General features: G+C 47.1%; 5 protein-coding genes across 5 annotated transcripts; 2 read left to right on the plus strand and 3 right to left on the minus strand.

Annotated features, from left to right (window-relative positions):
- Nucleotides 1-1,394: 1,394 nt before the first annotated feature.
- Nucleotides 1,395-3,890, minus strand: PV09_03937 (uncharacterized protein). The gene is made up of 3 exons (XM_016357207.1): nt 3,718-3,890; nt 2,380-3,662; nt 1,395-2,319 (listed from the first exon to the last, which is right to left on the minus strand). The coding sequence occupies exons 1-3, from the start codon at nt 3,825-3,827 to the stop codon at nt 1,514-1,516; spliced, it is 2,199 nt and encodes a 732-aa protein (XP_016215296.1). The 5' UTR covers nt 3,828-3,890; the 3' UTR covers nt 1,395-1,513.
- Nucleotides 3,891-4,487: 597 nt separating this feature from the next.
- PV09_03938 (uncharacterized protein) lies at nt 4,488-5,386 on the plus strand. Its single transcript, XM_016357208.1, has 2 exons — nt 4,488-4,837; nt 4,891-5,386. The coding sequence occupies exons 1-2, from the start codon at nt 4,643-4,645 to the stop codon at nt 5,323-5,325; spliced, it is 630 nt and encodes a 209-aa protein (XP_016215297.1). The 5' UTR covers nt 4,488-4,642; the 3' UTR covers nt 5,326-5,386.
- Nucleotides 5,387-6,431: 1,045 nt separating this feature from the next.
- On the plus strand, nt 6,432-8,630 carry PV09_03939 (uncharacterized protein). The gene is made up of 3 exons (XM_016357209.1): nt 6,432-7,013; nt 7,073-8,329; nt 8,378-8,630. The coding sequence occupies exons 1-3, from the start codon at nt 6,740-6,742 to the stop codon at nt 8,416-8,418; spliced, it is 1,572 nt and encodes a 523-aa protein (XP_016215298.1). The 5' UTR covers nt 6,432-6,739; the 3' UTR covers nt 8,419-8,630.
- A 1,864-nt stretch (nt 8,631-10,494) lies between these two features.
- PV09_03940 (uncharacterized protein) lies at nt 10,495-14,384 on the minus strand. The gene is made up of 2 exons (XM_016357210.1): nt 14,213-14,384; nt 10,495-14,155 (listed from the first exon to the last, which is right to left on the minus strand). Exons 1-2 carry the CDS (start codon nt 14,240-14,242, stop codon nt 10,781-10,783), a joined length of 3,405 nt encoding a protein of 1,134 aa, XP_016215299.1. The 5' UTR covers nt 14,243-14,384; the 3' UTR covers nt 10,495-10,780.
- A 218-nt stretch (nt 14,385-14,602) lies between these two features.
- Nucleotides 14,603-16,042, minus strand: PV09_03941 (ornithine carbamoyltransferase, mitochondrial). The gene has a single exon (XM_016357211.1). It carries the CDS (start codon nt 15,918-15,920, stop codon nt 14,811-14,813), a length of 1,110 nt encoding a protein of 369 aa, XP_016215300.1. The 5' UTR covers nt 15,921-16,042; the 3' UTR covers nt 14,603-14,810.
- Nucleotides 16,043-16,197: the final 155 nt, after the last annotated feature.

Raw genomic sequence — 16,197 nt, forward strand, 5'->3', positions numbered from 1 at the left:
GGATTTGCATGAGGCATTGAAAGTTGCTGCAACAACCATGAGCAATGACAGCCCTGGAGCAGAAATTAGAGTCGCTTCACGTGTAGTAAGGTGTGATTCAGAAAGTGGAACAGTTTATCTAGAAGATGGATCCTCTATAATGGCAGATCTTGTTGTTGGTGCAGATGGAATGTAAGTCGTTTGGTCCTTGACAAGGCTGTCAATTGATTTACATTCACAGAAAGAGCGTCTTGCGGGAGCATGTCGTCGGACGCGTTGTGCCTGCTAAGCCAACTGGGCTGTGTGGTATGTGACAGAATTAGAAGTGAACGGAGCTCGTGGCCATTAGCTAATTAGTGAAGCATATCGAGTCATGGTTCAAACTTCGGATCTTGAGGACTGCGAAAAAGAGTTTTGCGATATAGTTAACCCCAGGTCATCAGTTACAACTATGATTATGGCTTACGATCGCCGCCTGATAATGGGGCCCGCACGAAACGGTGCTGTATACAGCGTTGTAGCTCTTGTCCCTGACGGTGAGCATCATAACACAATCTTTTAAACATTCATACTTATTTGAGACAGAAAGAACAAGCGAAGATACCAACAACTCGTGGACCTCCCGTGCTGACTTGGATGCCGTTCTAAGAGATTTTGAAAAGTTCCCTTCTTGGGCAAAAGCGCCATTTCGCCATTGCAGCGACATTGGACTTTGGCAACTTCGAGATATTGAGCCGCTTGAGACGTGGTTTCGGGGTCGTGTCATACTGATAGGAGATGCTGCACATGCAATGCTACCAACCCAAGGTCAAGGAGCAAGCCAAGCCATCGAGGACGCGGAAGCACTGGGAGCGTTTTTTAGCGATATTTCAGAGAAACCCTCATATGAGCAAGTAACGGAAAGGATTAAGACAATCTGGACTGCTCGCCATGCTCGTGCAGAAACGATTCAGAGCTACAGTCGGCAGTCAGCACAGCCTGCTACTGCGAAGGACGATGTTAAAATTAAAATGTAAGTTCATGATTAAAATGAACCGCTCTCCTTTCTCATGCATTTTAGGAATCCAGCAGAATTCATGGACTATAATTGCAAATACACTGGAGCAAAACATTGGCTTAGGCAAAACAAACTTCTTAACGAAGGACTTGGCTTGCGAAGCCTCTCAATCAGCTCAAGAGAGGTTGACGTAAATTGAGAACTGCAGTTGGCCTAATTTGAGCGCCAAAATATTTAATCCTTATTGGTTCCATAAATGACTTTGGCTACAACCGTAAAACGAAGGCATTTACTCTGCTAACTACAGCATGTTGAACATACGTGTTACCATATTACATTAAATTTGCAAGACATGATTCTAAGACATTCCAGTTTCAACAGGCTTCTAGCCAATAGTCAAAATTCAAGATCAAGGCATCTCCCCTTCTGGATGTTCCCCCCGTTCGGCCGCATGTCATTTTGTCACGCCCAAATTGAAGGGACAAAATATTTCCAACAATACTAGTGCAAAGGAATCAAAGGAATGCTCCCTCATTATTAGATACCAATATCCTGACCAAAATAATCGTCGATCGTCAAATCCGGGTCCATGGTTGACCAAAAATCTTCTAAAGCGACATCTTGCAAAGGATCCCCCGTCCGAAAACCAGCGTGAACACCGGAATGAAGACTCCAAGATGTTTCTGATGGATTTGTAGATGGGAAGGTCGAACTGCTTGGCGTTGGCGGTTGCCGTTCCGTGCTAGTTCTTGGTAACGGGGCGTCCTGAATGCTTTTGTGAAGCTGCACGAATTCCAGCATGGATTTTCTCAACGTGGAACAAACTTTGATAAAATTTTCATCTTGTCCACAAGAGCGGTATTGCTCTTCTGCGTAGAGGGTCTCGTTTGACAGTAACTCAAGATCACTATTCACCATTCGAGATGTAGGCTGGCGGACAATGTGAAGGGCAAGCACAACACTAGCAAGTAAGGACTGTGTAACTGTAAATAACCTTGACGTGATCTGCGCGTCGGCCAATTCTGCATCAAGCTTGATAATTGCTCGAGCGGATTGAACGCATAAAGAAGCCCCTCTTTTGACGCGCTGCCATGAAGCAGCATTTGTGCTAGCTTTTATCTTGTCAAGTTCTGTGTCATATTGAAGTTGTTGGACGGCTAAAGCTGTTCGGTGCAACGTGATGACGGCTTGATTGTATTGCAAAGATAAAAATGTCGCTAGCGGGAGTTCTGCTTCATCGCCAAAGAAATGTCCGAGCGGACGCATGTGCTCTGGCACGGACGAACACCAATTAGAAAGTGATGCATCTAGCCTGGCAATGCTTTGAAGTAGTTGAACAGCACCTGTACCCCGCATAAGTATTGATTAAGTGAGGCTACGCATAAGTCCGACATTAGACGTACTTTCTTGACTGCGCTTGGCTCGATAAAGAGCGTCTGAAATTTGCCCCAGAACCATTGCAAGAGAAACAAAATGTGCGAAATAGGGAAATTCAGCACAATTTGAAGTAGATGGGATGATTTGGTCAGAGTCACTTCTCCGAATTGCTGTTGGACGAGCAGTCTCAAGCTCGAAGATCTTCTCAAGAGCGAAACATGTCCACCACACCCTTGCGTGCAATTGATCTCGAAGGCTGGGTTGATTGTGCGGGCGTGGATCTAATTTGGCAATGTTGCGATGTATTCCAATGCTATGAGCTATGCGAATAGCTTGACCCAATGTCTGGAACCCTTGTCCTTCCTTGTTGCGGCCACGCAATGCAATTGTGAGTAGCAATAAGGCCTGAACTGAGGTAAGATAGGGGGTTCCTACCAAATGTGCATAAAAGCTGAAGGCCGCATTGAGAAACACTGTGCCAGTTTCGGTAATCTGCCCAGCAGCTTCATCGGCACCAATGCTAATAATTCCGTAGATACATGCAAGGATTGGGATTTCAGATGTCCTAAGACTATCTTGAATTCTTGTCGGTCCACTTGCTGGTGTCCAGCATTCCTCGCTCTCTGATCTTAGGCGTTTTGATTCGTCTTCGATATGTGCGATGTCTACCAAGGGGAATAAAGGATGTATTCGCTCTTTATAGGCTCTTAAGAACGTCTCAAACAATGATGGAGGAGGAAGGTCTGGCAAGTGGCAACTCAGAGGTAAATGAAGCTCCTCAACATAATACATACCATGCCCAAAGGCTGGTTCAACAGAAGGTAGACCTAAACGATTGAGACAAAGATCTAATACCATAACGAGGCTCCGCAAACTGCTACGGCCCATGAGCTTCTGTCGATGTCTCGATGCGTCACCGTATAATGCCAATGGGCTATGGTGGTCATCATGAAAGACGGTGGGAATCAATTCCTGGTCTCGGGATCTCGAAAGCTCGTGATGAGTAGACACATGTGCAGATTCGCTGTGTGCCAAACCTGTGGACGAAGATCTTACTCGACTTGGGATTTGATCCTGGGAACGAAGAGAATTTTCAACAGTAGGAAACGAAGATGGCTCTGGGCTCGATTGCTCAGGCGTATCCTCCATCGGAGCTACCTCGCTCATCTGAGTCTTTTCGCTACTCTTGGGAGCCTTGCGATAGACGACCAAATCTGGATTCCGCGGATCGGTAGTAATGCACTCATGTCCTCGAATTTTGCAGTTCCTACACTGCGGCATCTCCGCATCGCATCTAACTTTTCGTTTCCTACAACACTCCGATTAGCTGAAGTATCTCAAAAATATAGAAGCTCGATACACACCGGCATTGATTACACGCTAATGAGAGTCGAGCTCGTTTTGCTCTTTTTGGCTGCAGCTCCGAAGGCGTCTGAACCAGATTGCTCACAAGATTAGATGAACTCTGTCGCATGCTGACAACAGGATAGCACACTCGTGTTTCTTATGCTGCGGATTGATGCGAATTTCATGATCGCTTCACTAAGTGTCGTGCACTTCGTGTGTAAGTTACCATGGCAAAAGTCACGATGTGGGGCAACTGCGGAGAACTAAAACGATCTAAGTTCTCTAGATTGGGAGTTCGGAATGTGGAGGTTGTGCTTGGACACACCAATGTGAGCGTTCTGCTGTGAACACAGAGAGTTCAAGGTTGACATTTTGTCGCGTTCTTGCCACTAAGAGCTTAGCAAAGCTATTCTCAATGCTCAGTAGAATGGCCACATTGCCACAATTTATTGCCTTTATGGACATGATCCAGCAACGGGTGCTGGTTACAGATCTGCCTTGTGCTCATTGAGGGCAAAAATTGGATGTGTATAAATAGTCTGGAGATGCCAAAAGCTTTTCGCGGTGTGAGATCTACCATGGCTATTGATACAGACACAATTCCGTAGCAATGCGGCCATCACTGGAATTGCCGTGGAACCCGAGTCATCTGTTCATACCGAGCCATGAGCTCGATGGTGGAAACTAGTTCTTTCCGAGTGCCAAGAATCCTTTCCGAGATTTGTAACTCGCTACATTCCGAACATTCGATCCGATATTCGCGGATGACAAAATCAATTTGCCGGCTTCTCTACCTTGACGGATGCTTTGCAAAGCACATAGAAATTCGGGTTGCAAGCCTTACTCGCTACACAATAACCTTAAAATAAGTCGACTCAAACGTTCATTTAATGAATCTGTTACTCTCGGGACCATGGCAGAAACAACGCTGCTATTCAATAAATGATCAGAACCAGTCGTCGCAGGATGTTGACATACGAACAAGTACCACCATCTACTCTGCTGCTTCCAGAAACCGCTGCTCGAGACAAAGCTAAGAACATTTTCGTCATATGCGGACCAGCTGGATGCGGCAAGACTACTATAGCCAAAGCACTGTTCCAAGAATATGGATTCCCTTTCGTGGAAAGTGATGACGTGCGCGAGAGTTTTAGCTACCGTACATTGTATCAATGCTAATTTGATAGCAGTACCATTCAAAAGCCAACAATGAAAAATTGATCCTTGGCCTTCCGTTATGTGACACAGACAAGTGGGATTGGCTCATTGCTGTTCGCGAGGCGGCACTTGAGAAGCTGGCGATCGAGTGCTCGACTGTCATTGTCGACTGCAGTACACTGAAGCGTAAATACCGGGATGTTCTCCGCGTAGCTGGAGTTGATAACAAACACGTCCAGGTACACTTCGTGCTACTTAATGCAGCTGAACAGATTTTGAGGGACCGTATTGCGACAAGGAAAGGACATTATATCACAGCGGGTGTGGTAAGAAGACAAGTCGATGAGTTAGAAATGCCATCCCCTAATGAGCATGATGTCTACATACTGGATGGCAACGGAACTATCGAGCAAGTTAAATCAAGAGCAATTCTTCTAGTAAGACAATTGATGAAAGATGAGAAATAACTACGGGACAAAAGACACCCTCGTAGAGCCCGGCGAGGAGGGACACAAGGTTTGAATTTGGCTTGATGACAAATGGAAACGGTCTGTCTCTTATCTCGGTTCTTGGTGCTAGATTCTTGGCAAACAAAGCCCTATTCTGATTGAAGTACATGATACAGTGCCAAAAAGACTTGACAAATGTGCCATTAGCTATCTACACATTAGGCTCATGACTGACACACGTAAGACAATATATTCTTGGTCATTTTCTCGTATAAGAAGCTTTCCTTTACGAGGTGAACTCTCTTGGGAGAAGCCAGAATGCGTACGTTGTTCACGAGCAGTGGTCATACGATTAGATCAAGGCTGTGTCACCAAAGAGGGCTGGGAAAGGTATGGTCTCAATGCGAATTCCTTGACGTACCGTAAGTGGATCTGTCCATATCGTGATGCAAAGTACACGAGACATGTCATATTCTGTTAGCCAACCCAAGCGTGTAGAAGCAAGAAACAAGCTTTCAGATAACGTGCGGAGTGGAACTTGTCCAGTCTTCATCGGGATAGTCGCGAAGTCGAGAAATGCGGGGGAGGAGCACATCAGTTGGAATGTTTCGCTGCATCAGGCAATTTCTCGCCTAAGTATAGCGCGAAGCACCCTGCTGCCGCGGCTGGAATCGTTCATGATAATGATCGACCCCAAGACTATGATGTTGTTGACGGCATTGCTATCATGATATCTAGCGCTGACGACGAAAACAACGCGCGAGGGCCTAAGCTAGAGGCAAGCTCGGCTGGGTGAACTCGACCACGCGCGGCGTCTGCATCTACACGCTCGTAATCACGATGTTCGCGGAAGACAACCTCGACTGTATCGTCCAACGCTGTACAACCCGGCGACGAGAGGCAATGGTTTTCAAACGTACCTGCAGCTCTTTTCTTTCGACGAACGTGTGGCTTTCGAGGTCCGGTTGACGCCTCAGGCGACATTGAGTCGTAGCAGGACCGCAGAAAGGGTCCGGCCAATCAGAGACGCAGCTCTGGAATTCGCTATCTTTGCCGCTAGCCACATCGAGCAATCAAGTCCTGCTATCCGCGTTGACGGATCATTCTGCCTGCTCTCTGCGTATCGCCATTGCTATCCCCAGCCGTTTGAATGCACGTTCCCCCCGAAATTGATAGGCAAAAGGAATTATGCCCATGCGCTCCAATGATAAGCTTTGGCCTTGACTAAGGCTCAGTCGTCTTAAGAACTCGATAACAGCATGGCCGAGGCTTTTCAGCCCGGATAAGACCCATATCAAAACTGAGACAGCGTCCCTGGGGGCTCTTCTTCTTCAGCGGCGGCGTGCTCTAATATAAGCTTTCATACTGCTAGTATCTTCTTCCAGTTGCTTGCATAACCTTCTGGCCCTCGTCGTTCTCCCTGTATCGATCCATGGCTGCAGTATCGACGGAGAAAGATGCTGGCAGGGAGCAGCCATCATCCATCATGTCAGCGGAAAAAGGTCAAGTCCTGCCGGTTGGCTTAGAGGAGGACGCACACACCATTGAGATCTTGGGCTACAAGCAGGAGCTCCATCGCAACCGCTCTATGCTGACCTTGCTCTTTCAATCTCTAGCCATTGCTGCTATTCCTTATGGTGAGGGTGGGCCTCTGATCAGCGCGATATATGGTGGAGGACCCTTGTCCATCTTTGTGGGCTGGCTTGGTGAGTTGCACAACTTACATGCTTGCGGAGGAAACACGGGCTAACCGCACCAACCGTAGTGGTCTTGGTTTTGAATGAATGCATTGCCTTATCTTTGGGAGAACTTGCCAGCAAATACCCAACCAGTGCTGGACCATATTACTGGTCCTTTCAAATCGCAAAGACGTCCAAAGTTGTTATGTCTTTCATAACCGGTTGGGTCTGGCTCGTTGGAAACTGGACTATAACGCTTTCCGTCAATTTCGGTTTCGCCTCGCTCATCTCCGCGACCATTTCGATGTACCATGAGGATTACGTTGCTAAGGCATGGCATCTTCTGCTCATGTTCTATGCAGTGACGCTTCTCACCATGATCATTTGCATGTTCGGTAACAAATTTTTGCCGCAAGTGGACACGATTTGTGCTGGCTTCACGGCCCTTTCCATCTTCGTCATTCTTATTGCTCTGTCGGTCAAAGCCGAGGCAGGTCGACATAGTGCGGGATATGCACTAGGGCATTATGACCAGTCATTTTCAGGATGGGGTGGTTTCACTTTCTTCATTGGTCTACTTCCTGCAGCCTACACCTTTTCGGCCATAGGCATGATATCTTCTATGGCCGAGGAGTGCGATCATCCTGCTACGAAGGTTCCGACAGCCATAAGTCTTTGCGTCCCAGTTGGTGGCTTTTTTGGAATCTTTTTTATCCTCCCAATTTGCTTTACTCTACCACCTCTAGAGGATATTATCGCGGCACCAGCAGGTCAGGCACTCCCGTACATATTCCACGTTGTAATGGGATCGCCGGGCGGTGGCTTAGGCCTCACGTTTCTTGTCCTGGTCATTACTCTATTTTGCTCCATAAGCATTACAACGGCGGCTTCTCGTTGCACCTGGGCCTTCGCTCGTGACGATGCGATCCCAGGCGCGAAGATATTTTCTCAGGTTAACACCACCCTCGGAGTACCTGTCAATGCGATCATTCTCACTACTATCGTTCAAATGCTCCTCGGCCTTATTAACCTTGGCAGCACTTCGGCCTTCACAGCATTTGTTTCTGTGGGTGTACAGGCATTAGCTGTGTCTTATGCGATTCCCATTGGCATTTCACTGTTCACTGGTCGCAAGGACGTTTCGACAGCAAAGTGGAGGATGCCCAAAATCGTAGGGCCTATTGTCAACGTCGTTGCTCTTCTTTGGATTGCCTTTGAGGTTGTTCTGTTCAGCATGCCAACTGCTTTACCTGTGACTGAAGTAACAATGAACTATGCTTCAGTCGTGCTTGTCGGTTTTATGGCTATCGCTGGTGTTTGGTATTTCGCATATGCACGAAAAGGTTTGGCATCCCGCAAAAAGAAATTACACTGAAACTAACGACTTATAGTCTACGACGGACCACCTGAGTCCGACGGCCTTGCAGCGTGACCAAGGCGATTCTGTATCATCAATTTAATTTTGTCTATTTTTTGTTTTTTGGAGAAGATTGATCTGATACATGCTATGATCTATTCTGAATTGTGTCAAGGCAAACGGCCCGTCGCAAAGCAAAACGCAATTTCTAAATAGGAGATTCAAGGTCGTAGTGAATCAATATTTTCCGGATCTTTCTTCAGCCTTTAGTCGCAAATACGCAGGGCTAGCTATCTTATCAAAGTTTCGAAGCCCTATTTCTTGCCAAGTAAGGATTTTTTTGCCAGCTCTCTGGCCTTAAAACATGCTTTTCGTCACCGTCAAGTTGCGTCTCTCGAAGCGAGTGCTTTTATGATCAGAAACTTCGTAAACCATGTACATGACCCAGAGAATGCAGATCCTTCAGGACGTTGCTTGTATTTCGCAATTTTTTGTCAAAAGCTCATGAACATTTGAACAAGTTCGGGTGGACTTACGCTTTTCATGGATGAAATAGCTGAAAAGAAGAGGAGTTGGACTTGCCTTTAAGGCTTTAGCGTGGCTAAATCCGGTGCTGACATTGCCTAGTTAGGCATGGGCCACAATCGCGGATACTGTATTTGGGAGCCAAGTTATGTAGCATTTTCAAGAAGCATTTAATTTGTTCTTGTTTTGCACCGCGTGAATTCTTTGATGACAAAGTCTGCAGGAAAACAGATGGCTTGCTGTTTATCCAGAAGGAATCTCGAACTATTTACATGTTGCACGGTCGTCTTCGTCGGTTGGCCTCGTATTCCTCGTTCCATGGACCAACCATCTTTGATAGCCAAGACTTGAACGTATAAATATTTTTCGTTTCGAGATCCTTGGCTTCCAGACTTCGGCTAGAATATCTTATAACATGAGTGCGGCAGCGTATAACTGCCTAGCCTGGATGTAATTCATCTCGAATTAGACAGCCAAGGTGTTCATTGCATATGCGACTCAAGCCTTGAGAATGCGTCATGAATATGCGACTTTAACGTATAAGAACGGCCTGATTTCGAGCCTACAATTTTCAGATCACAATATAACTGCATTCCTTCATTCATAGTCTTCTGCTCTTAAGGTTCTCTGATTTAGAAAACGGTATTTTGAACATGCCTCTTCCCGCGCAAGAACCTTGGGCCGACGCTCCTTATGCTCTTATACCCACTCCATTTGGTGACAAAGACTTATCTCCAGGAAAAGCACATGGTGCACATTTTATAGCGCAACAGATGACCCACCTACACAATTGCATCTTGAGGCTTCTAAACTCAATTTATAACCAAGCACCATATGTCAGCACATCAGATGATATCCAAGACTTTCTTGCTTACGTGAAACATTGGCACGACGAACTTGAACACCATCACGTAACCGAAGAGGAGTGCTTCTTTCCAAAGATTGAAGATGCGATTGGTGTAAAAGGCCTTATGGAAGGTAATATTGAGCAACATCATCTTTTCGAGCCCGGGCTCGAAGCACTTGGAAAGTATGCGTCTACAACAGGCGTCGAGGAGTACAATGGACAAAGGCTGCAAGAGATCATCGACAGCTTCGGCACATTATTGAAAACTCATCTTGCTGATGAGATTCACACATTGATTGGTCTCGAAAAGTATGACGACAAGACACTGAGACAAATCTGGGATGACACCCACGGCTATGTGCTAAAGACTTGTGATTCGGTAATCTGAGCGAGATAGGCTCCTTCAACGTGATCAATGCTAACGCTAGCTAGTATGTGCAATTGCCTATGCTCTTTCGCTCATTTGACTCGACATACGAAAACGGTAGATCCGGCGGGATAGGGTTTCCCTGGGTTCTTTACTACTTGGTCGACTTCTGGTTCGCACGCAAGCATAATCGCGCCTGGAAATTCTTACCATGCACTACATGGGGCAAGCCGAAGCCATTATTTGCATTGCAACAGCCTATGAAGCTTGATTAGTGCGAAATCAAGGTATGGGCTAGGTATATTCAACACCATATCCCTAATTTCTTTTACTTTAGGTTGTTTCGGGTTGAAAGTCATGGAAAGTTTGTACAGCACAATATTTTGAGTTGATTTCAAATAGACATAGACGAGTTAAAATTAGGTTGTCCTTAGCACTGCACGGTATTGTATTCACACTACCTGGCTATACGAACCATGACAATCATCGATCATTCACCTTTAATGTATTGCTAATGAAAATGGGTTCGTAAACCTGAACTTAGCCGTACGTTGACGGCACATCAGGACATGTGCCGGTCCATAAAACTTCAACGCCACATACTTATGCAACAATACTATCTAAGAACCGTGCAAGAAGCTTCTACATCTCATTTAATTCCATCTGAATCATCTAATAAGCAAATGCCACACCAAATTTTACTCTGTCGTATCCATTCGATCAATTGAGAGATCCTCCACCTGACGTTCCCCTTCATCATCAGCTTTTCTCTTGCTATTACCTGCACCATGAGCAACAGAAGCCACGTTCGACTCGACAAGACTACCCTGACTTTGTTCAGAGACTTTCCTGTCTGATTCAGCATCCACTCTCTCTTCTGCTTTCTTCTCTTCAATGGCTTTTTTGGCCTTCTCTCTGGCCTCTGCTCTGAATGCAGCGATTCGCTCCTTTACCTCTGTTGCCTCAATCACATCCTCGATTCGAAGCGGCGTCCGGTTAAAAGGATCATGTGGATCGGACAGCAAATGCTGACGTATCGTGCTCCGGTCTATGACGGCTTTTGAAACAGGTAATATGACGGGATCTTCCATTAGCGTGAACATGAGGGGATCCAAGAATTCGTCTGGAATTTCGCCTAGCCACTCATCTTCCTGCTCCATTGCTTCCTTGGTGGACTCGATATCGTTGAGGAGTTTCATGTACGATGCTAATTCAGCGGGAGACTTAAGAGAGCTCCGGCTGAGAATGTCCGCGGCGTGCTTGAAGACGGAGTAGTTGTATGAGCGTTCGTCACGCGCAACAGCTAGTAGAAAATTAGGCTTGTCTTTCAAGTTCAGGTACACAGAAACCAGGTCATTGAGGAGTTCCAAAGGCTTAAATCCATACTGTGCAGGATTGTCAACCTTCAGGTCCTTCTGTTTTTCACCTGCCATACTGTTCAAATTATAGTCCAGCATATCCGCTAAGCGCTGGACAATTTCCTGGGTCGTAAATGCATCAGCCAAAGCCTCTGTAAACAAACGTAGCATCGAGATAGTTTCATTGGTGAGCTGCATCCAGGACTTGGCTTTGCGTTGATTTTCGTCCAAGAGCTCTTCTTTTTTCTTCTTTTCCTCTGCATCGAGAAACGCTGCGTTCGGCTCTTTGAGTTCCTCTTGCAAGGTGTGAATCTGCCTAAACGCACCAAAACTCTCGTCCAGTAGGAAAGTCACATCATTTAAGGTGAGATTAACGAAGCGAACGAAAAACTCAGGATTTACCTTGGATTCTTGATCCAAGTTGTTGCGGTAAACCGGATTCGTCCATATGCAACGGATTACCTGAAATATCTCGTAGCGAATGTTGAATTTGTCGTAGAACTGAGTATGTGTGCCCGTGCTCTCGGCTTCGATGTAAAATTTCATAAGCGCGTGCAGTAAATGTTTGAGTGCAAACTTTGATTCATTCAAGAGATCACCCAACAGACCCGTCTTCTTGCGACCCAAAGGCAGAACGCCAAAGTACAGGATCTGGACGAGCCCAGACTTGAGACCTGGATTTTTGATGTATTCGGATGAGCGTAGGAACGTAATGCACATTGTGAGCAGCTCATCGAGTTGTGTTGACATGATAATCCAAGGTATGTTCATGGTAACAAATTTGAAGTTATCAACGATATCTTCGACAAAATACTCCGGTAGACAGCGAAACACGTCCGGTTGTGCCTCTGGCAACGGCAGTGTAATCTCTTCCTTTGGATACGTGGTATTAGGAGAGACGATACGCATAATCCACACAATCACATAGCGCATGAGTTGCATGCTTCGCTGCTGAGCTATCTCATCTAGTAGCACACCCTGCACGGCGTGGATGATACTTTTCCCTTTCTCAAGCTGGTCCTTGTACTTCTTTAGGGCAGTTTCGAAGATCCGCTGCTGATGAGGGTTTTGGCTAAATTTCGAGCGTTCAGCTTCGAAGCGAGCGATTTGGCCCTCGAGATGCTTGATCTCGCGCTTGAGCTGGCTAAGCTTTGTGTTAGCCGCCTCGGTTCCATAATGATGGGCTGCAACGGTTAGGAAGAAGATCTCCGAGATAAAATTATTCTCGCCAACGGCAGGGTCTGCCCAGAATGCGCTTGAAGTTTTTTGGTCTGCGTTAATTTTCGTCTCATCGTCAATGGCGACCCGTGGCGAGCGCCGAAAGTAGTTGGCATCTATCCTATCAACCTTAGCGTACGTAGTGTCCATAAATGGCTCGCACAACCGATCCAGGATTGCGGTAACATTGATCATAAAGCCATCGCTAGAAACCGTATTTTCGTCAACATGAATAGCTCGACGCTTGTGATTCTTGTTTACGATCATCGCAAACCAGTCAAGCAGCCTCTCACGTGGTGCTTTTGATGACTTGATGATACAGTTGGTGATATCAAACAGCTCTTCTTGATGAGCGCGTAACGTCAATTGGAGAGCATTCTGGGATGTGCGAATATACGACTCATTACCCGCTTGCGCGCCCATGAAATAGTTGACAGCCACCTCTCCCTGTAGCGGAGACAAGCCAAAATACGGGCCAAGTAACGTGTCAGTCTCAATCTTTTCAGGTGGCAAATCTCTCGGAAGGAATGATGGCGACTGTGTGAGTAAGTCGACAAGTTTTGGATAGCGAGAAAATACTCTAAGGGCAGAGACATGAGGCTTGAAGTGATCGTTCATGGACATTGTGGCGAGGTCTTTGCTAAGCTGTTCAATTGCGCTGATGAGTGCTTGAGCTGCTGAGTCATCGTCGTCATCCAATCTAGAAATGGTCTCATGATAGAAATCGTGATCGATACCAGCGTCACAATCCGGGTCTGCAAGCATGGCATCCGCCAGGGGGCTTCGCTCGTGATCCGGTTTTTCATACATAGCGGGATCTGTTGCTGCCCATATGCAGTTGCTAAAGCATGTGAACTTCGCCGTTTGAAGAATTTGCTGTCGCGTCGCATCTGCAGTCCTTGATTGCCTAATCACTTTTTGGAGGCGCTTCCAACAAGCGAGAAAATAGCATGACGGCGACTTTCCTTCCGGTGGAGACCTACCAGCCTCCAAAAGCGCCGAGTCAAGCTGATCGATGCCCAACAGAAGCGGCTTGCCTTCCTCTTCAAGATCCCGTTTCGTCTCTTCAAGGAATTTGAGCGTATGTCCTTCGCGGTCCTTCGTCTGCTCGGCATTCAAAGTGACACGAAAGACGCTGCTCAGGATTCGATCAGTCCATTGTTCAATGGTAATTTGGCCTGTCTGTCTTGTTCGTGTGCCCACATCCGGTGTCGACGGGCGAGCCGCTGATGTGTGTATCCGTATACCCGAGCCACTACCCTGTGTCTCTGGCTTAAGACCTAGTTGTGTGAAGGGATTCTGCGTTGCTTCCTGTGATACCGTAGGTTTGGGTATCTCAGCTTCATCCATCTTAGAAGGCTGAGCTTGGGAATCGGTGGGCGAAAGTGCCGACGATGTACTGGTTGAGGGTTCAGGTATTGGAGATGCCGCAGCCGATGCCTGAGCATTTGAAGTTGATGTCCCGCCTCCTAGTTTTGCAAGTCGTCGCATGCGGATCTGATACAGTAAGCAAGACTTTGCCAGAGTCATCAGGCTGTAGCTCTTTGGATTTACCTTATCCGCGTCGCTCTGCGCATCAGACATGGCGGCAAATGATGGTCCAAAGGGTTGAACAGCCACGAAGTGGAAATGATATTGAGGTGGAAGACGGGAGAAGGTGGCGTTTGCGTTGTCTATTATTAAGCTGGCTCGTTTGCCATGGATCGTGTTGTTTCGCCTGTGAGTGAGCCTTTGTCAGTTCGGAGGCTGCGAAGTCGCAATCACGTACCAGGTTCAGATCCAGCCAATGACGACACGCGATGATGCTCTTCCCTAAGGCAGCGACAAGACCAGTCACTTTGTCTTCCCGAGATAATGTTTAGGGTTTGGTTTTATCTTCTTTGAAAAGAGAAATTAAAAGTCAATATGACTAGCATGTGAAGTCATGCTCATTAGTAGTGTGCCCTCCACGTGCACTTCTCGTGGGATGAATGATGCGAATCGTGGACCAGTTTGTTCTGTGCTAGCAGAGGAATCTCGATAATTGATACCGGATATATGCTCAAATCAGATTTCTAAAGGAGTCACCGACAAATTGTCAGTTGATGCTCCACAGGGCAGTTTCCCATGCCGTGCAAACGTGCACTTCAATGCAAGTGAAATCCCGGCTCAATCATTCTACAATTTTGCCTCTATTCACTACGAAGCCCTCCAACGCACTAACCATGGCCCACAGTCTGTTCTCCCCTTCCTGGAACACCAGGCTCCGATCACCATAGAACACTTCATCACTAACTTCCTCGGGGTGGCGTGGCAGACAATGCATAAACCGCCACCCAGGCTTCGCTCCCCCTCTCTTTGCTAGCTCATTGGTGATCTGATATCCTTCAAAGGCTTTGAGCCGCGTCTTGGCCTCTTCTTCCTGACCCATGGATACCCATGTGTCGGTCACGAGAATGTCGGCGTCTTTAACGGCTTCCTCCGGTATGGTAGTTTCAATAAGCTTTGAGGATTTGTGTGGAGATGCAACACGAGCAGATTCAATTACCTGGCGCACCGAGCCAGGGATCCCGTATTCCTCGGGTGAAGCAACGGCCAGATCAACGCCCAACTTTGCAGCTCCGATGGCGAGATCAAAGAGCACATTATTTGAGTCTCCAACCCAGGCTATCTTCAGACCCTGGAGGCCCAATGAATCCAAGCTGGCTGAGGAATTAGAAGGGAAAACTTCGTGAATAGTGAGATAGTCTGCAATTGTTTGCAGTGGGTGGTAGAGATCGCTTAAGGCGTTTATCACGGGCACGCTGCTCCATTTCGCAAGGCCTTCAACGTCGCTATGTGGCCCGACTCGGGCGACGAGGCAGCTCGTCATGGAAGATATGATGACTGAAGTGTCCCGCAGAGATTCATTCACGCCAAGTTGAATATCTTGACTTCCCAAAAACATTGGGTGACCTTGCAACAGCGCTACAGCAGCCTCGGTAGAAACTCGCGTTCGGGTTGAGCGTTTCGAGAAGGTCATGGCGACTGTTTTGCCAGCCAAAGAGCCAAGAAGGGATTTGGGGATCTGCCCTGATTTGATGGAGTTTTTGTGGGAGGCTGCATTGCGAACAAGAGTACTGAGTTCACCTGGTGTCAAGTCTGCGATGGAAAGCAAATGCCGTGGAGCAAAAGGCGAAGTGTGTAGATTAGCTGCTGATGAAGAGTACGTCCGTGTCCACGAGTGGGAGAGGCGGCTTTGGAGAGCAGCTCGCAAAGTTGCCATTCGCAATGATGAGGCCATAGTCAACAATGAATAACCAGACAACCGCAGCTGGGACGGAGAGTCTTGACTGTTCTAGTCACTCACGACTAGCAGGGTGCGAGTCATCTGCAGGCTCAAAACTTTTGTTCCGTCGACGATTGATTGCCTGGCGGACGCGGAGTTTCTGCGTGGTCTCCAGATAAAGCTAGATTCCGCAAGAGGATAAGCTCCCGCTCCGCGCCTTCTTGTTTCTCCTGCGGCTTAGCTCGTGACTTCCTGATTGAGTGACTCTCGCCGACTCCGGCGTGGCGGAATC

The sequence above is a fragment of the Verruconis gallopava genome (assembly GCF_000836295.1).
Source record: "Verruconis gallopava strain CBS 43764 unplaced genomic scaffold supercont1.10, whole genome shotgun sequence".
Taxonomy (NCBI): Eukaryota; Fungi; Ascomycota; class Dothideomycetes; order Venturiales; family Sympoventuriaceae; genus Verruconis; species Verruconis gallopava.

Coding starts and splice junctions, on each gene's coding strand:
- PV09_03941 (XM_016357211.1), bottom strand. CDS start 15,920: ATGGCCTCATCATTGCGAATGGCAACTTTGCGAGCTGCTCTCCAAAGC.
- PV09_03939 (XM_016357209.1), top strand. CDS start 6,740: ATGGCTGCAGTATCGACGGAGAAAGATGCTGGCAGGGAGCAGCCATCA. Junction 7,014..7,072: donor CATCTTTGTGGGCTGGCTTG/GTGAGTTGCACA, acceptor CACCAACCGTAG/TGGTCTTGGTTTTGAATGAA. Junction 8,330..8,377: donor TTTCGCATATGCACGAAAAG/GTTTGGCATCCC, acceptor AACGACTTATAG/TCTACGACGGACCACCTGAG.
- PV09_03938 (XM_016357208.1), top strand. CDS start 4,643: ATGATCAGAACCAGTCGTCGCAGGATGTTGACATACGAACAAGTACCA. Junction 4,838..4,890: donor CTTTCGTGGAAAGTGATGAC/GTGCGCGAGAGT, acceptor ATTTGATAGCAG/TACCATTCAAAAGCCAACAA.
- PV09_03937 (XM_016357207.1), bottom strand. CDS start 3,827: ATGCGACAGAGTTCATCTAATCTTGTGAGCAATCTGGTTCAGACGCCT. Junction 3,663..3,717: donor TTAGCGTGTAATCAATGCCG/GTGTGTATCGAG, acceptor GGAGTGTTGTAG/GAAACGAAAAGTTAGATGCG. Junction 2,320..2,379: donor AGCCAAGCGCAGTCAAGAAA/GTACGTCTAATG, acceptor TGCGGGGTACAG/GTGCTGTTCAACTACTTCAA.
- PV09_03940 (XM_016357210.1), bottom strand. CDS start 14,242: ATGTCTGATGCGCAGAGCGACGCGGATAAG. Junction 14,156..14,212: donor CGCAGAGCGACGCGGATAAG/GTAAATCCAAAG, acceptor TTACTGTATCAG/ATCCGCATGCGACGACTTGC.